At 45.4% G+C, this 19,942-nt stretch overlaps 1 protein-coding gene across 13 annotated transcripts in view; it reads left to right on the top strand.

Moving 5' to 3' along the window:
- SH3KBP1 (SH3 domain containing kinase binding protein 1) overlaps positions 1-13,940 on the top strand; it is a 332,004-nt gene extending 318,064 nt beyond the window's left edge. For 8 of the 13 annotated variants that reach the window (XM_060407724.1, XM_060407720.1, XM_060407718.1 and 5 more), the window contains 4 exons: positions 365-474; positions 3,983-4,111; positions 8,749-9,017; positions 11,840-13,940. In XM_060407724.1, coding sequence (XP_060263707.1) covers positions 365-474; positions 3,983-4,111; positions 8,749-9,017; positions 11,840-11,978 — 647 coding nt within the window. In that variant the 3' untranslated portion in view covers positions 11,979-13,940. The remainder of the gene's footprint in view (positions 1-364; positions 475-3,982; positions 4,112-8,748; positions 9,018-11,839) is intronic. The other 5 variants (XM_027963245.3, XM_027963243.3, XM_042242249.2 and 2 more) reach the window with 1 other exon arrangement.
- Positions 13,941-19,942: the final 6,002 nt, after the last annotated feature.

Below are 19,942 nucleotides of genomic sequence, written 5' to 3'. Positions count from 1 at the left end.
TTACAACTACATGAATGTTGTATCTATCAAAATGGACTTGGCTTTGCGGAAGAAAGAGGAGTCCTCCTTTATTTCTCTTTCTGTAGCTTTTGAAGATTTATGAATATGGCTATTGAAGAGGGGGAGAAAAATCATGACTCTCTTTCCTCCATGTTAGCTTGTTAAACTGAGGCGGAAATGATTCTTTCATTCAATTTGAATCACACTGATGAGGTGACCAAAGATGTAAAACAACCTTCATAAATGATGAAGTATAAAGCAGACATAAAGGATGATTATTAAGGAAAAGACATGCTTGCAGCATAAGAACCTTCCCTTACTCCTACTGATGCACTTTAAAAAATCTGTTGTCCTTTTGTTTTAGACCTAGAAGGTTTTGACTCCGTGGTATCATCTACTGAGAAACTCAGTCACCCAACCACAAGCAGACCAAAAGCCACAGGGAGGCGACCTCCATCCCAGTCTCTGACATCCGTAAGTGTCTCCTCGCTTCCCGAGGCTGGAAAGCAGGAGAGATTGGGGCCTCTGGCCAAGGGCTGTGCTGCGAGTGGCTGACTGGAGGACCCTCTGGGAGAGGAAGGTCTATGAGCTACACTGCTGGCTGGAAGCAATTGGAGAGTCTTCTGGAGTCAGGCAGTGCTTCCTTCTTTTAGTTCTTTGAGCATCTGCCAGTGAGGTGGGGACTCCCTCGTGCCACTCTCCTCCTCTGTCCGTCCACGGATTTTTGTTTGAACCTGAAGTGAAATTGGTAAGAGGAAAAAAATGTCATGTTTTCTGATGGGAAAGGAGAGTAAGGCTGGTTTGGTCTATGAACAAAAGAGAACTTTTGGGGGAAGAAAGGGTAAGCGGCTCTCCAGTGCTTGGCAGTGGCCCAGCATTTTTCTCTCAAAGCCCTGTCCTCAGCACCCTTGCACGGAACCCCACATAGACCTTTAGGAGATGGGTTTCAAACGTACCAGGCACCTGACCATGCAGGAGAGAACAGTCAGAACACTCCAGATAACCCAAAGAAGTTTTTGTTTGGGTCATTTTGAATAACTTTGTTTCTTATTCAAAACCTGTAATGCATTTATTGTACCACATTTGAAGCACAAAAAGGGTGAAGAAAAAAGTAAGTTCCCTGTAGTCTTGTTCCCAAGAGCTAAGACCTGTTCACCTCCTGCTGTGTATCTTGCACTTCTTCCAAATAGGCCCACACAAAATATATGGCTTTCCCCTTCCGCTGTGCACCTTCTCCCCATCATTGCATGCCCTCCCATCACGCCACAGTGAATGTGGCTGCCCCCCGTGCTCTAGCCTGGGAATACGTGGGCGTTTATCTAGCCAGTGCAGTATCACTGGACATGTATGTTTCCATTCATCCTAAACACTGAAGTGAAGGTCACTGTAGAAAAATCGTGATGCTTCTGCAAGCAGCATATGTATGTCTGTATGTGTGTGGGTCTGTCTGTCTCTATATATTGAGTTGCCTTGTCCTTGCTGGGACTGTGGAACTAAAGCCTTCACTCAGATACCAAAGAATTAACCTTTCTCAGGTTTCTCAGGATGCTTTCTAATGATCCCACCTAAGGAGTGGTCATTTAGAAGAAAAAGAATGCCACTTCCTTTGGACCTCGTCTCTCATATCCACTGAGTCTGGAAGTGTGGATTGAGTGGTCCTGTTTTTCCTCATTGTAGGAAGCATATCTAACTGTGTAGTGCCATCTTTGGGGAAGAAAGGCTTGAAAACCTGGCTTACTTTTTCACTATTACAGAGAGCACTGTGTCAGCACCACCTTCCTTCCCTCTTAGCTTTCCACACCCTCCTCAAACATTTCATCAACACACAGACTATTTAATTGCTTCTTAGTATCTCTGTATTTAAATATTTCATTCTGCTGCTGCTGCTGCTGCTGCTAAGTCGCTTCAGTCGTGTCCAACTCCGTGCGACCCCATAGACGGCAGCCCACCAGGCTCCCCCGTCCCTGGGATTCTCCAGGCTACCTCTGATATATTCTCTATGCATCCTTCATCATTTTTGTTTTCTGTCCAAATTCTTCTCAACTTTTCAAGATCTAGAGGACCCTGAGGTATCAGAACAGAATTAAATACAGAGAAGTTTGAGTTTCCACCCGCCCTCCTCCCCGCACCACACTCTTGGTCCCTACAGCCTGTGTCTGGGGGTTCGGATACATTTGGGGGAGACTGAGTAAAGGCATGTCATCTTCACCCCGCCTTTAGATAACATGTTTGTTCATTCACTCATTCCACAAATATTGATGGTTATCTGCTGTGGGCTCAGCTGTGCTCCAGGTACCAAGGCTATGACTGGGAATGAGATAAATATGGTCCCTGTCTGCAGAAAGCTTATGAAATAGTGGCTCGAACTTTGACATATTATATGAAACAATTTTATTTGTGGACTTAAAGCAGCAGGATACATTTGTGCTTTAAAGAAGTACAATTGCTGTGGTCTTTCCCTTCATTCCTGTCCATTCCTGTTTACCCTTCTTCCCATTAGCACTTTCCCATTAGTTTTTTCATAGCAAAATGGGACTACTGGGTATGAACATATTCCTAAAAGGCAATTGGAGGGAATGATGGAGGAAATACATTAGTCATGTCTCTGTAGCCTGGGGCCTCTCAACCTAGTGTGAGCTTTTTATTGAATTCAAAGAGCCAACATTGATTGACAGCTCATGAATCATAGGTTATATAGGAGGAAACTGGCTTTTTGAATAAAATCTGAAAATAAGAGGCATTATAAGGTAGTTAAGCTTATAGTAAAAGAAAGCTTGGTTGGGGGGGATGTAGGTAATTGGATTCTCAGATTAACTGAAGATTAACAAACAAGACCTTTTCATTTTAAAACATTGCTTAAACATTCCCTCAATGTAATGCGTAGTAAGTAGAGTAAACAGAAGAAACTGAATAGTATTTATAGGTCTGATTTTTCTATAATGGAGCCACACGGTGACCCTGAACATGGCTATTCTTCCCACTGCAGAGGTGGAAGGCGCAGAGGCAAGGCTGAATAGGAGCTCAGCCAGCAACATCTCTGGAAGATTCCTCCTTGCCACAGGAACTCTTCTTTTTCTTTACTTTGTCCTAAAATAAGGAAATTCTAACATAGTCATCTTTGACGAGGTGATTCCAGTGAATTGGTTTTTATTCATCCAGCTTTTTCAATCTTCACAGCAAGGCAGAAAGGGTAGGAGTGTTTCCTCGTATTTCACCAAGAGATGCTGCCATTCTGTAAATACACCTTAGCAAAGATGGAATCCAGAATGGATAATGATCGTCCATGGCCCTGAGGGCAGCGTTTTAGCAGCAGGTAGCAGATTAGACATGAGTGTGGTGTGCTGGCAGGCAGGGCGGTTCTCTGGGGCCGCAGATAACACTGCTCACTGGACTGTAGGGCTGCTGATCCCTTACTCCCAGAGATGGTTTCCTCTCAGACAAGTCCTTTTAGGCACTTCACTATGCAACAGATTCAGTGGTTCTGAGAAAGGATCAGGAGGGAAGGGAGGAGAGGCGGGTTAGAGGCAGCTTCCTCTCAACCTGAATGTCCTTCCCCACTGGACTGTCCACCCTGTGAGAGCAGGGACTGTGTCTGGCATGTCCCTGTCAAGTTCAGTACCAAGCTGAGTGCTTGGCACATTGTAGCAAATGTTTACAAAAAAGAGAGGGTCTCTTAGGGATGGAGGGAGCTGGAAAAGATAGATGGATAGGTGGATGCTTGCACAGATGAAATGACCAACAGCCATCAGTGGAAAGATCCCATAGAAAGAAAGATCTCTGGTCAAGGAAATCGTCTTAGTCCCAGTTCTGCCCCTCTGTCTAGCACACAGACAATAGCACACTTTCTGCCTGGCATTATAATAAAGAGACAAACAAAATATAAGTGTCGAGTGCTTTCAAAAGTGTACTGCATTATGTTAACAAAAGCTATGTCAGCTAAGGTATAACTCTGACAAAAGCATTTTCTTTTGGCTTTATCCAGTCTTCCCTTTCAAGCCCTGACATCTTTGACTCCCCAAGTCCTGAAGAAGACAAAGAAGAACACGTTTTGCTTGCACACAGAGGAGTGGACGCATCCAAGAAAACGTCAAAGACTGTTACCATATCCCAAGTGAGTGGCTAGCTGTGGCGAGGGTATCCTGACAGCACGGGACCCCTGCCTTTTCGTGTCTGCTCTGATGATGCATTATAAACCAAACAAAGAGAAACAGATGCCTTAGTCATGTGGAGCTGCTGAAACAAAGTGCCGCAGATTGGGTGACATAGAAACAACAGAAATCGGTCTCTCCCATTTCTGGAGGCTGGCTGCCCGAGATCAGGATGCTGGCGTGGTTAGGTTCTGTTGAGAGATCTCTTCAGGAGTGCAGACTGATGACTACGCTTTGTATCTTCATATGGAAGAAAGAGGGTGAGAGAGCTCTTTGGGGTCCCTTTTAGAAGGGCAACAACCCATTCATGAGAGCTCCACCTTCATGTCCTAATCGCCTTCCAGATATCCCCTGTCCCAATACCATCCCAAGGGGAGTTGGGGTTTTCACATAGGAACTTTGGGAAGACACATTCAGTCCATTACAACACACAGCACAAATTTTTTGTCATTCTTTGGTGACAGTGATGACTTTGGTCATCAAAATCCCTAAGGAATGTTACGGTCTCCAAAACTGAGCATAACCCCATGTTTTCTCTTATGGCTTGATCCCCTTTTCATACCAGCAACCACACACACGTGCACACACACATATCTCCTCACACACCATCACCGTCACAACAACCAAAACAGTTTTACAAAGATTACATGAAATACGTTAAATACTGTGCCCTCTGCCTACAGATTGTGACTTTTATGTTCAAAACTGGTGGTGTCACAAATTACAATTGGCAGTTCATGAATTTGAATAACTAATGGGATTTCTTACATAAAAGCTTATCTGGATTCATTTATTAGGATAAATTTATAGTCTAAAAAATTTTAATTTCACTGCATGCCCAGGGATGGTATAGCTCTTTTATTATTGGCTTATGAGAAACAAAGAACACATTGTTTAGCAACTGTGTGTGGCTTCTAAAGGTTATCCTAAACAAGTTCCGTTCATCCTGTGATTGTGAGGTATGATTTTAAAATGTCATGTTCTCATGCTGAGAGAAGCTGGTCAATTGAAGTTACTTTCGGTAAACATTAGCAACTACTTTCTGTCTAAAAACAGAAAGCAGAAGTCATTTTTAAGGCACTCACAGCAGGAATTAACACAAAGAAATCAAAGGTGGTGTGAAATTTTCCTTCTCATAGATTTACGGATTTACATGTATAGATTTTCTTAAAAAGTTGATATAGTCAGCAAAAATATAATCCTATAAAGCAGATCAATTGTAATATTCACAAAACTGAAGCAGTCTGCCTTTATAAAAGGATTCCATTTGTAGAAATTGGATTTAGATCCGTTTTTTTCTGGTGACCAGGAATGCCTAGAGTTGCCCTCTGTCCCACATCTCTGTAGCGACATCTACTGGTGGGCATTGGCTCTTCACATTTCTGAGTTTTCACTGTTCTGTTCCATTTTTCTTTCCTGGAGTTGTCATGTCTTATTTATTGCTTCTAGAAATTCCTCTTGAACTAACTGATCAGGACATTTGGTGGCCTGTACTCTGTGAGGGCTTATAACAAACACGTGTTAGCTGAAGTGATTTTGGAGGGTGAGTCACGTAGGAAATGCAAAGAGAAGCATCGATCCAAGAAATGTCTGGAAGTCACTGTGAGGACATGGGTTGGTTGAGGGACATATGTGAGAATGCAGGGTGGGAAATAAGGAAAGGTATGAACTTGGGAGTAGAAAAGAAGCAAAGAAAATCGGGCCAGGAGAGAGGACCCTGAGACTCGGGCACAGGCAGCCCTGGTCACATTACCAAGCCTGAGGGTCCAGCTGATATCAAGGAAGGGTAGTGAAGCTCAGTTCTGCCACTCATGAGCTCTGAAACGTGGAGGATTTCTCAACCGCATCCCTAAGCCTCACTTTCCTGCTCCATAAAGCCTGTGTGCCAGCTGACCCTCGTTTCAGTTGTCCAGCCAATGTCTGGCATATAATTAGTGCTCTGTAAATGTCAGCCCCTCGCCCCTCTTACTCTGACTCTTACTAACAATCAGCACAGGATGGTGGCGCATTCTCTCTGGCAGCAGAAAGAGATTTTCTCAATGATAACTTGGCAGAGAAAAGGCGAGCAGAAAGACTGGGAATGATGGCCCATCTGCTTCTGGCTGACTCTGCCCAGTTTCTCCCTACAGCACAGCCTGAGTCCAGGCTCAGCCTCCTCACCATGCCAGCCCAGCCCCATCTTGGCTCCAGCCCTGGGCGCTGGCTGCTGGAGGGAGTCCCGGCTGTGTTGCCCAGCGTCAGCAGCAGCCTCGACTCCCTCACCTCCCGCCATCCTGTCTACTCCCTCCCCCAACCCCCCCTATGATCTCACCTCCAGAGGCCTGCGGCCTGCCCCTCTTCCCTCCCACCCATGTCTCTCATTCTCCCTGTGCCCTCCTGGCCCCCTCAGGACACCTCTCCAATCAGACCTCCTGTCTGTCTCTTCCATCTTCACGCTGGGCTCTTACCCTCAAGAAATCTTCCAGCTCAGGGTCTCCCCTGTCTTTGAAAGCAAATCCAACCCTTTCTTGATCCTATCTCCTCCTGAGGCTTCTCCTTCCTTTCTCAGCCGAGTATTTGCAAAAGGAGTTCTAAATCTGCAGGCCGTGCCCCTCACCACCCCTTCAGCTGCCAACCTGCCTTGACCAGAATTCACTCTTCCTTAGCTCCAGCAATCAGCTCCCCTCAGTTTTGCTCTCAGCACCTCTGGAAGCTCCTCCAGGGGGCCCTCTTCTGGTCTGGCTCCATCCCCTCTCTCACCTCTCCATCTCAGCCCCCAAGAGTCCTTCCCTCTCTCTCCACCTCTTCAATCCTGGGCACCTGTAGGCTCCATCAGTGGGCCTCTTCTCTTGCCGTTCTGTGTCGTCCACCCCCATGGCTTGCACTTCATCTGGTGATTTCTCTGGCCCAATTCACTTTTTCAGTCACTGACTCTGCCCATTGGACTTCCCCTTCGGCTGTCCATCAGGCTCCTAAAATTCAGTGTATCTGAAACTGAGATTGTTGTTTGGGCTTTCAGTCTGTTCTTCCTCCCACGAAAGGGTCAGCCTTAGTGCCTCCTTCCGCATCCCCACCCGCGGCCTTTGGTCTGTACTTCATCTCACCTCCTATGGCCTGTCTAGGACCACATCCTCGTGACTGTGGGGCGTCTGCTCCGGGAGGGCAGGGCTGCATCTCTTGTTTGAATGAACCTGCCATTGCCACATCTCTCTAAATTGTCTTCTCTCTAGACTCCTGGCCACTGCCTGAGGCAAACCCTCACTGTGTCCAGCTTTCACTATATGAGAGTTCCCAGAAAGTGTCTAGATCTCCAGACCCGCCAGCCCTTCGGCCTTTCTGCAGCCACGGTGACCTTTGCTTGGCAGCCGATCTTATCCCTTTCCACAAGCCCCCTGTGCCTCCCTAGCCTTAACTGTCCCTGAGGGCACACCCCACCTCTCTTGCCCCCTGACATTCTAGCTTCCCCTGACTGCAGTTCACTCTTTGGTCTCTAGGCCATTGTCTCACACACTGCCCCCTCTCACACCCATACATGATGTGTGTGGTTATGTATGTAGTCATGTATGGATGTGAGAGTTGGACTATAAAGAAAGCTGAGCACCGAAGAATTGATGCTTTTGAACTGTGGTGTTGGAGAAGACTCTCGAGAGTCCCTTGGACTGCAAGGAGATCCAACCAGTCCATCCTAAAGGAGATCAATCCTGACTATTCATTGGAAGGACTGATGCTGAAACTCCAATACTTTGGCCACCTGATGCAAAGAACTGACTCATTGGAAAAGATCCTGATGATGGGAAAGATTGAAGGGTGGGAGGAGAAGGGGATGACAGAGGATGGGATGGTTGGATGGCATCACTGACGTGATGGACAGGAGTTTGAGTAGGCTCCGGGATTTGGTGATGGACAGGGAGGCCTGGCGTGCTGCAGTCCATGGGGTCGCAAAGATTCGGACACAACTGAGCGACTCAACTGAACTTAACTGCCCCCTTCTGACCACCTCCTGGTCCTCCTCCTCATCCTGGTACCCTCCCTCCAGGACCCTGGGTCTCTCCTGGGTGCTTCCCTTCCTGCCTGTGCACTCCCCTGTCATTTGCAGTGTGTTGGTTGGTCTGTCTGTCTGCATCTCACTGGGTTCTCAGCCCCTTGAAGGTCAGGAAAATGTTTTGCTCACTTCAGAGTCTGAAGAGCCTAGCAGGTCCATGGGCCTCTGGACAAGTACATTAAATCAATTAGGAACTACCTGTTCAGAAAGGTGGTCAAATTTAAAATACATAAAGGGACGAAGGCAAAAGGAGAAGGGGGCAGCAGAGGCTGAGATGGTTGGATGGTATCACTGACTCAGTGAACATGAATCTTAGCAAACTCTAGGCAGCTGTGGAAGACAGAGGGGCCTGGCATGCTGCAGTCCATGGAGTCGCAAAGAGTCAGAGCAACTGAACAGCAACAAGGGGTTGCTTGCAGCAAGAAGGCCCTTGAGGGCACATGGAGGAAGGAATGAATGGGTGGAACACGTGGAGGACTTTGGGGCAGGTGATGTAGACAGAGTGTCGTAGTAAACAGGGCAGGGCGGTGCCCCACATGCCTCCCTGGCCTGAACCCTGTCTGTCCTGCCTCATTGCAGGTGTCCGACAACAAAGCGTCCCTGCCACCGAAGCCGGGGACCATGGCTGCTGGCGGCGGCGGGCCGGCTCCTCTGTCCTCGGCAGCATCCTCCCCTCTGTCATCCTCCTTGGGAACAGTTGGACACAGAGCCAACTCCCCATCTCTGTTCGGCACGGAAGGCAAACCAAAGATGGAGCCTGTGGCCAGCAGCCAGGCAGCCATGGAGGAGCTGAGGACGCAGGTCCGGGAGCTGAGAAGCATCATCGAGACCATGAAGGACCAGCAGAAGTGAGTGTCTGCAGCCCCTTCTCAAACCACCTCCTGGGGTGCTTTCTGCAAGTCAAGGATGAGTTCTGCCAGCCTGGGTCCCAGCCTCCCTGGGGATAGGCCAGCCTCCCCCAGGATGATGGGAGCAGGGGCGGGAGTGGGCGGGTGAAGCCCAGAGGCTTCAGGTAGCTCAGCCGCACCTGGGAAGGGCCCAGGCTGGCCGCAGGGTGGTCGAGGAGGAGTCAGCCACGAGGACCAATGTGCTGAGCAGGCTGTGAAAAAGATCACATCCCCAGAACACATGGTATGCACACGCACCACTGCTTAATCAGCCCAGCGGCGTTCTGGCATCAGCGAAATTGCCATTTCTTCAGTTAGCTGCCTTGTGTAGGAACTGGCTTGCATTTAGGGACACAGAGTAGGAAAAAGATGCAGGGGCTCTTTGAACCTGAGGCTTGACACTCGGTGCACACACCCCACCCAGGACACTGCGTGCAGCGACAAAAATGGTAAAAGGGCTAGGAGTCGGGAGGCACTTATCCGAATAAACCGAGGTGCAGCACGTTTAGGGGCCCATTAGCTCTTTCTGGAGGGAACAGGTGAGGCACCTCAAGGAGGTGTTTCCTGAAAGGGTCTCCAAAAGCGACCTAGCAGCCCAGCTGGGGAGCAGCACGGCGGCTTCACAGGCACCTGCAGCCATGCCCTGGGGAGGACACCTGAGGGTGAGCACCTACCTGTCACTGAGTGTTCATGTTCTTCGGGGAATAATTGGGTTAAACCAAGTTAGTTTCTTTAGAGCACTGCTCAGAGCCTTCACTGTGCCTGGGAAGACAGAGGCTAGTGTATGCGGTGTTTCCCAAAAGTACATCATCGTCTTTTCCCCAGAGCATTCTAAGATAAGGCTCCTGTGGAACACACTTGGAGCCCTGCGGCTATATCCTGCTTCTGTTCCGCTCAGGCTGGAGGTGTCGTAGGAACCCATTCCCTGCCTGGCAAGGGCTCATCAGACAACTATGCAGAACTGCAGGATGGGACTAGAACGGGTCTTGAAGGGCCAGCCAGGCTGCCCCTGACTCCTCCAAGTCCCCAGCTCCTAGCTGTCCTTGCACAGGAGAGCTATGGGTACCCACAGGCCCCATCCATGTCCAGGCAACAGGCGTCCCCTGCCTAGACAGTGACCCCACAACCCCAGTTTGTCCCAGAGCACTGGTTCTCAGCCTTCTGACCAAGATGAATCAGCCACTCCTGGATCCAGGGCTTCCTGCCTTGGGGCCCTCCTTCTGGGAAGTGCCTAGAACTTTCCTGCCTGTCTGAAATGCCCTGTGCTTGAGTCCTGAGTGCAGAGTCACCAGTGCCTGGGGGCTGCTCCACCCCATGTTGCTCTCTCCACTGTGAAGCCTGGGCGTGGTCGGCTGGAATTGTGCTTCCCCAGCCAACTTCTTCTCAAATCAGACATCACAGTGGCTCCTCTCCAGGGCCTGGCCTCCCTGCCCCGGGGTGCTGGGTCCCCACCAGTCTCCCAGCTTACCTCTCTGTGTCACTTTTTGTGCGGCGTTCAGCTCAAGTCTGTGCTGACTCTCCTTATTCCCAAACCTGAAGTTCTCGCCTCCCTGTTCTGTCCTGGCTCTTCTCCATCAACTCCCCCATTGTCTCCCCTCCTCATAGACACGTACCTTTTTTCACTGGTTCAAGACGTAGCAACTTCCTTCACACCTCCTTCTCCAATGAACTCCCCTACCTGGACTTGATTCCCTCCTGGAGTCGTGCCGTGTGTTTCAGGCCCCATCTTATACTTCTCTCCTAAATCCTAAGTAGGGCCCACTGAGATCATGGTACACAGCGTGTGCATGAATAAATACACGGACAAAGCGTGACCGGTGCATGTCAGAGAACCCAGTGTGTCAACCACAGTGCTAGAACACTGGTCCAGCTACAAGGACCACATGGCGCGCATCTGCAGCGAGCAGATGCCGCACAAGGCCTCTGCGGCCTTTGCTTTTTAATTTCCCAGTCTAGTTTGCACACATGCACGTGTAAGCTGGAGTGTCTAGTACCCTAAAATGGAGCACAGCTCTCTGACCAGAGTTAGCATGGTTGTAGTGACCTCAGTCTAGAGCCTGGGTTTGTGAGATGATTCGTTTTGTTCTACTTCATTATTTAATGTTAGAAAGGGCACCGGGCTTTGTGTTCTAACTTGTGTCTACCTCATCTGTGACATAATTACTATATCCTTAGTTCAGTTCTTTGACCTGCAAGTTTTCAGGTGTTCCTATTTGTAGGATTCTGTGAAAATATCTGAAAACATAATGCTAACCTTTTAGTAATTTAAAATTCTGTGAAAATTAAGGAAATATATATACATATAGATGTGTGTGTGTGTGTATATATATATATATATATATATGGGGAGCAGTAAAATTTCTGCAATGAATATTGTTAATGTAAGTACATGTAAAGACTAGCAATTCTAGAAGAAAGGACTAATGAGAGGGAAGACAACCAAATACAAGCCTGGATACCTAGAGACTAGACCCTGGGCAAATCAGGCCACCCCCCTGAGTCTCAAGTTTCCCTTTCTTCTTCTAGAAGAAGCTTACATTAAGGGATTTCCAAGGTCACGTCAGACCTATTATTTAATGGCTGCATATTTGGGGAACCCAAAAGTAATGGCCTTTCTATCTACACCAGGCTCTAAGCCTTAGCCATACAAAGAAAATAGTGTAATGTTCTGTCCACATGTTCTTTGTAAAAGGAACAGATGGATTTTGTAGTAATAAGAGATTTCTTATCTCCTGTTATAGAAATTTGGGCTTTGTTTAATGTTACTGCCATTTGCTTTCCAGACGAGAGATTAAGCAGTTACTGTCAGAGTTGGATGAAGAGAAGAAAATCCGGCTTCGGTTGCAGGTGGGTCCCTTGGGGTCCTGTTGCCCCATGAGAGGCTCAGTTGAGGGTGGGAGCAAAGTCCGGGCTTTATTTTGAAAATAGATGAGAGTTATTTTTCTACCGATTTAGATGGGCTTCCTGTGACAATTGTCTTAGAATGACACAGCCTTACTCACATCCCCTCCTGGGACCCAGGAAATCTTGGAGAAGGGAAGCATTAGCAATTGTGCCCCCAGTTGGGTTTCTCATTTGGAATCCATCTCTGTGAAAACTACCCCCCACCCCGCTGTTTCCGGAGGCCTCATTGTCATAACTACCAGAGAGTGTGGGGCTAGGGAGACCCCATTGGTGTTTCTGTCATGCAGCCATTGAAGTTCAAAGGACCTCAGCCGTTCACACTTCATGCCTGCTCTTTCTCTACTTCTCCCTGACAGCTGTGTCTGTCCTGCAGGGCATCAAAGCTCTGTCCCCCTCTGGCCTCTCTCTGACCTAACTCAGCCATGACCAGAGGGCAGAGCATGTAGGAGTTGGAAATGGTGGGCTTTCCGCTCTCACGCAGTCAATTCCTTTGGTGGTGACTGGGATCCATAGTGTTTAAAGGATCGGTGACTGCATGCCATCACTTTGGGAGTGCTCATCGACACCCCCTTGGGCCCAAGCACAGTGGCCTTCCAGCCCTGCCAAGTGGTCCAGGGTGTCAGGACAACCTTCTCTACCCTCTGACCAAGAAACTGGAATTATTGTTGTATTTTTGCTTTTGACAAATTTTGGACACTTGTAGCTGGAGAATTCAAACATCTACCCTCTCCTCGAGCTTCGTGTCGATGTGCCTATTCTTTTGGCTTATGTCATTTCTGGCATCGTGATCAACTCTTCATTCAGATACCATTTCACTCATTTCACCTTTCAAACTGTCAAGTTGATTATTTTCTTTTAATCAACCAGGCTGCTTATCTTTCCAGCTTTTATCTAGCCAGCCAATTGATTGTGATTTTGTTTGGCTCTTGTTTTTCCTTTGTAGATGGAAGTTAATGACATAAAGAAAGCTCTTCAATCAAAATGAATACTTGATAAATGAAATGTTGCATTATTCATCCCGAGTCCAAGACTCAAATTTTCTGCCCCAGCCAAAATAACCTTGTGCCAAAAGATTAAAGGTTTGCCTCAACACATCCCTGTTTGGAAGATTAGCACAAAAGTCTTGATAGCACAACACAAATTCCATCCAAGAGGAGATTCTTCCCCATGGTATAGTCCTGGGTCTGGCACTGGTTGTGACTTAAACAGAGCAAATTGTGCTAAAGGCTTTTTTACTATGAGATCTCACGCGAAACGAAAACTCAGGCAGTTTAGTCCATAGTGGTACTATTTTGATGATATTTTCCATTAATAAAATGTAATTTTAGATTCTTCGTTTACAAGCTTTATAATTTTATGATTTTTTTTTAAATCGTGTTTTGCCACAGATTTCCCCAGTGTTTGTACTACACACAGTCCGGAGTGAGCGTCCCATTCTTTTCGCTTACGTGGAAAGCTGCCTCGCTCTGTGTCCCCCTCAAGGATTCTATTACATATGCAATTTTAGGTCCAACCTGTCCCTTCTGCCAGCAAACCCCACCACCCTAAGATAAATTTTAGCTTATATATGATGGTATATTTACAAAAAGAGAAAGAGAAATTCTGGTATTTGCAATGATCTGTGCCTTCTTTTTACCACCCTCTTGATTGGAGCTTTTGTGATGCAGCTACCATGATTTAAAAGACACACACACATTTTTTTTCTAGCCACTTATCAAAGTCCACTAGAGGCCACTGTCTTCAAAGCTTCCCTCGCCTAACCAAAGGTCCTAAGAGGAGACAGCTGTGAAGTTGGGCGCGCTCTTTGGTACCAGCTGTGACTTTTAAGTTCTAGTTTTAGGTTCATGAACTAGAAATGTCACCCCTGCTTGATTTTTCATCAGCCAAGTTAAACCCCTGCTTCCTGTCCTTTGCACCTTTTGAGTGAACAGAATATGCATTATTAAAGCAAAAATAAATAAAAGTAAAAATGAAAACCAAGGGGGGGGAATGTTGTATTCTTTCCTGCACTGGGTCCTCGTGTGTGCTGTTGTGGAAACTGTACTCACATGATGTCATTTGCCTTGCTTTCTTGTAACCCTTTCCTCAGGTCCAAGAGAAAGGGGGGAGGCGCTTGTTGAAGTGTAGCCGTTGGCTCGCTCTTGCATTCCTGGAATTGCTTTTTCCGACCCAAGGAAACTGGTGTTTGCTTGTCTGCTTTATCTCTGTAGCCAATGAAGAGTTCAGCCCTAGACTCTGTAACTGTTTTCTCATCCTTAGCTGAAAATAAGGGAAGCATACAGTATTGCAAGACTGTTTGGGGATTGGGGTGTGGGGGGTGGTCCCTTCATGGCCCCTGAAGATGTTTTATGTGTTTCTAAAAAGCTACTTTGTCCATTTCCTGAGTTTTAAAGTGAAGCTACTAAACATCAGTAGATTCGCACAACGACAAAGACTGAGAATTGATTAAAATGAAGGAGTGATGCAAAAAAAAAAAAAAACCCAACCCAACCACATGTTGATTATCAAAAGTATTACAAATAAACGTCTCTTCCTCTCTCCCTTCCTTCCTCCTCCCTCTCACCTACATACTCAGCCTTGTTGCTAGAGGCAGCTACTTTCTCTAGAGTATTCACAGATCCCTGGACACCCTGGTCTTCCAGGTGGGGTTCTGGGGTGAGGGCATAGTTAAGGGATGGAGTGTGTAAGGAAAGAAGCTTCACACCCTTCACTCTCACATCTGAACATACTGCCTTTCCAGCTACCTTGCCCTCAGTATGATGGGGGCCAGGAGCACCATGTTTCTGAGTGACATAAAACGTTCCTGTGCTTCTAAGAGTTTCTATGTTAAGTTTGAAGCCTTCAGAGATTCCTGCCACCTAATATAAGAATGAGGATAGGATTCTTTTACGTTTGGATATCTCACTCATTATGAAAATCCCTAATGATATAGTTTTATATAATGTGTATACAGACGATTGTGAATAGTTAAATTGAGAGGTTGGAGCACCCTTGTGGGGCATTGGTGACCTGGAATACAAGAGGGATGTTACCTTCTCATAGAGTCATTGGCTTTCAGGAGAAGGACAAGCAATTCTAAAAAGAGAAGTTGGCATATGCAGCTTCCTTCCTGCCCTATGGGCTAGCCAGCAAGAGGATTCTACAGTCATGGAACTGGATGAGCCACTGCCTAAACAGCCGCCATCTTTACAAAATGGACCCATCAAGAATATTGAAAAGCTTGGAAGTACCACTTCTGAAAAAATTCTTTTGCATTCAGCATGGACTTGACCAGCATCTATGGAGATTATTTTTTTGCTTCATTTTCTAAAGTTGTATTTAGAAAAGTCTTAAGTATTGTGCTTTGTAAAGAAGATGATTAAAATGAAGTTTTGTGAAAATATTTTTGTTCAAAGTTGTCATGGTCCAAGAGGAATGACATCTTGGAATTCAAGTCATTTTTCTCCATTTTCCACAATTTGATTACTCTCAGATAAATGTCTTCAGAAGACATGGAATATCATGCTCCTCCCTCATCTTTCCCTAGTGAAGAGAAATAACCCATTAAAATCTGTGGCTGTGAATTCCATTTCCAAGTTGTTTGCTTTTACTTTCATATTTAAGCAGAAGATTCAAGTTAGGTCTAAATTCTTTTTAGTGTAAAAATCATTAAATTATTATTCAAATAATTGTGTAAAGCCATTTTTATTCATGCATAGCCCTCTAGACAGCATACTCAAGCACACTTGTTTCTCCCATAAAGACAGCCTGTACCTGTGATCACGTGTGTGTCTTTGCTTACTAATCACAGGCTTTTTATTTCCTTACATAACCATCTCCTGGATGGGAAAACCACAGGGTCTATAATTTATTGCTTACAGTTGCCATGATCTGTATAAAAATAAGCCCCAGGTCCTACAAAGGCCTTTATATTGTAACCTGAGGTCATCATGATCTCCTTTTTTGTGTGTAATATTAGGTTTTAGTCCTCTAGTTATTTTATCACAAATTAGTTATTTTACCACAAATTAATGTCAAGATGTTTTAGCACCAAAGGGATTTGGTTAAAAAAGAGAATAAAAGCTTTTCTGTTTGGTTTTGTACAAATGAAAAGTCTAACAAAGCAATGCTTGTGTGGGTGATAGGTGTCCAGTGTGGCTAATTGCAGTTTCCAACAGAGCGAAGGCTTGCTCTTTCGACCCAAGCCAGAAGAATAAGATGCCATTCCCCAGACTGGCTCTAATGAGGAAACACAACGATCAGGGCAGAAAAACTCTTTCCTGGCCGGAAGTAAACGGTTGTCAGTGTGGTATGAACAGAGAGGAGTCCTGTCTCTTAAGGTGTTGAACCTTGGATGTCATTCTTAGTTCTGTCGCTAGGCTTTCCCAACATGTGGAGCAGAAGGCAGTGTCTGAAGCCAGGGAGAATCCATGAAGCAGCTGCCGATTCCTGAGGTGGTTTAACTTCATGCCTTTTTAAGTGACCCCGAACTGGAGTGGCCATGGAGCAGCCTCTCCACATCAGTGAAAAAGTGAGTGCAGACCGTATCTGTGAATTCAGAAGCCCCAGTAAAATGGGCTATTATTGCTTTTTTTCCTGTTGGAGTAATAGGTGATAAGTATCTTCAACAAAACAATAGAACAAGGTAACCTAGTAGGTTGTAACTAGAATTTTCTAAGGAAAAAACAGGGGGAAAAAACTGACTAAAAAAGAAGAGTTCCTGGAGAACCAGGTTCATGGGACAGTCTTATTTCAATGGCAACAGATTTAATTTAATTATACAAACAGGGCCATTTAAATCATGAATGCTTCCTTTCCTTCTCACCCCTATAGAAGGACTAGTTCTCCAAGAAACTAAGATGTGTCAGCAAACTTTGAGTGCTTTGCTGGGAAAGTGCCCTGGAAATGCAAAACTTCATTATAATTTGTGTTAAGTTTTTTTAAGGTTTAAATTATTTATTTTCATTTTTTAATATAAATTTATTTATTTTAATTGGAGGTTAATTACTTTACAATATTGTATTGGTTTTGCCATACATCAACATGAAGGGTTTACAAGCTAATTGTTAAACTAACCAAGCTAATAAAGTGATTCAAAGGTACAGAAGAACCACAAAGAAGTCAATAGCATTTCCAAGATTATTCCCTAAGAGAAAAACAGAAATGTCTTCAGGGAAATGGAGTGGGTTCTCTTGAAACTTAATAAGTATTTCTTAGTATGGGGCCTAATCTGAGAGAACAAGGAACTTGACTGGGGCTGGAGCTGTAGGTGAACAGGGACCCTTCTATGAAACACCCACCTATCCCCCCCTGCCTTGGCCCAAAGAGGCTCTCAAAAAAAATGTTCTTGTTTGTTCTCAATCAAGGCAGTCTCCATGGAGGAAGTGAATCTGGAATGAAGAGAGAAGAGAAGTCTCAAAGGGAACTTCGGGCCTGGAAGGATAAATGACCTGCTTTTACAAGGGTGCGTCTAGTGCTGAGAATGTGGCAGAGAGGATGAGAAAGACAAAAGGAGGCAGAGGAGAGAGTGAGACGCTTTGAGATAATAGGGGCCACCACGTGCTAAGGTGTCCCATGTCATGCCTACCAATGAATCTTCTAAGGTTTAGAAGACCAGAGTAGTGACCATAAGTTCAAATGTGGAACTCACTCTGTTACCTTGAGTATTTTTAGCTAACTTACTTTTTCTCCGATTGTGAAGCTAATATTATACCCAGAGTAGAAAATAAAAACTGTAAAGAGAAAGGCAGAAAGTATTTCCACATCTCCACCACAGGGACATTGGTAGGATTGTGCCTTCTTGCTTTCTTGGGGTTGGGTAGGGGCAGTTCCTGGCCAATATGGCTGCATGGTCTGGGCATTAAGATTATCAGAACATAAAAAAAGAGATGTGAGAGGCTTTGAATTTTAAAAAACAGGTGAAATTGTCCTAATTTTATTCAGATACAGCCTTTAATAATTTTGGTGTCTCCTAATGGAGGTCATTCTGTGTCTGTAGTTTTATAGGTTATACTTAGTTTATCATTTCTTTGCCATTAACTTTTTTTCAAAAGCATGATTTATAGTAGCTGCATAATATTCTGTCTCTAGATATGCCAGAGAGCATTTAAGCAACCTTTTCTGGAACATGTGTTGAGTGCTTATGATGTGCCGGACACCATGATAGTTGCTGAATGCAATGTAGAGCCTCTCTTCAGGGAGCTCAGATAAGCTCAGGTAAGCAGGCAAGTGTTCCGCAGTGAGAGAGCGTGACCAGAGAGAAGTCCAGGGGCTTTGGAACTGCAGAACAGAGGTGCCTAATGGAGCCTTGAGGGTGGAGAGATCAGGGAAAAGACATTTTTTGGTTAATTCTAGTTTTTTATGTTATAAAGTTATGATGAACACCTTTTGGCATAAATCTATGTCCGCATTTCCAGTTTACCCTTAAGGCAATTCCTAGAAGTGGAGTGTGAGTTACCTGAGATTATTTAGCAAGGATAGTTTTTGTCTGAAGATAAACATAGTTGAGGGACTTCCCCAGTGGCTCACTGGTAAAGAACCCACCTGCCAATGCAGGAGATGCAAGAGAAGTGGGTTCGATCCCTGGATCAGGAAGATTCCCCTGGAGTAGGAAGTGGCAACCTCCTTCAGTATTCTTGCCTGGAAAATTCTATGGACAGAGGAGCCTGGCGGGCCACAGTCTATGGGTTGCAGAGTCAGACATGACCAAGCGACTGAGTACAAACATAGTCAAATTAACATTAGTATACAAAAGTGACTAGCCACCCATCTGCCCCTAAAGTTGTAGTCACCTAAACCTCCCTTGGTGTCAAGTCTGGATCTCTTCCTTCTGGCTAGTGACTTCTCAAACGTCATCTCTAACCTGAGGCCATCCCTAACCTGCTAAATAAAAGAGCAACAATAGCCTTAGTTCTCCCTCAGATTCTCCCATAGGAGCGTGTGTTTCATTCTGTTTTAATCACACACACACAAACACAGTTACTTGTTTTCTGTCTACTCTCCCTAGAATGAAGCCACCATGAGATAGTGACTTTATTTTCTTCACTGCTATGTCCCTACCACCTGAAACATTGCCAAGTGCATAGTAAGCACTTGATACATGTTTATTGATTGAATAGATGAATTGGTCATTGTGACTGAGGCCAATTGGGATTTATTCTATACATTTGAGCAGCCAGTTTTACCTTTACTAAAACTCTTTAAGTGTAAAACTGTAGCACTTGGTAGGATTCGTGACATAAGAAAACAGTTAATAAAGAAAGCCTTCAGAGGTCCTTGTACCTGAGTCTCACTCAACACCTGGACCCAAAGGAGTGTGCTAACATCACCATGGATCTAGAACAAGTTCACAGGGTCTGTACACCGTCATCTCTAAGACTTTCATTGGCTATTATAAAGCTGTGGCTACCTTTGTTTAAAGACATAAAGTATTATTTTTTACTTAGATTCACTGTGCAGAATGGATTCAAGAGGGAGCATATTCCTGATCCTTAACTGTTGACAGTTCTCTGAAGTCAGCTGAGAACCTAATCACTGCCCCCCAGGACTGACCATTTGCTGTCAAAGTGATGGATAAGAAGGACATGTAGATGTGCCCTGAGCCTCTGAGATATGCCATAGGGTTCTTGGGGTGTGATCCCCAAAAAAGCAGTTAGTAGTATCACCAACCAGGTAACTGGTAGAAATGAAAATTCGCGGGCCCTGCCCTCAGCCTTCTGACTCAGAAACTCTGGAGAAGGACCCAGCAATCTGTGTTTTAATGATCTCACTCTCAATGAATTGTGTGTAGAATAAAACTTAGCAATCTTTTTCAGAAATCTCTAGTTAGACTTTGGCTGCAGCAGAACAGGGTGCACCCTCCAGAAACTATGCCATGGTCTATTAGGTTAAACCATAAGGAATTGACATCTGTAGGTCAAATTTGGTTGAATAAGACTTCCAGTTTCAGTTCGGAGATGTAGAGAGCTGCAGGATGTCCTTCCCGTGCTTCCAATAAGAAGAAA

The sequence above is a fragment of the Ovis aries genome, chromosome X, assembly GCF_016772045.2.
Source record: "Ovis aries strain OAR_USU_Benz2616 breed Rambouillet chromosome X, ARS-UI_Ramb_v3.0, whole genome shotgun sequence".
In the NCBI taxonomy this organism is placed as follows: Eukaryota; Metazoa; Chordata; class Mammalia; order Artiodactyla; family Bovidae; genus Ovis; species Ovis aries.
This window is presented reverse-complemented; position numbering and strand designations above follow the sequence as displayed.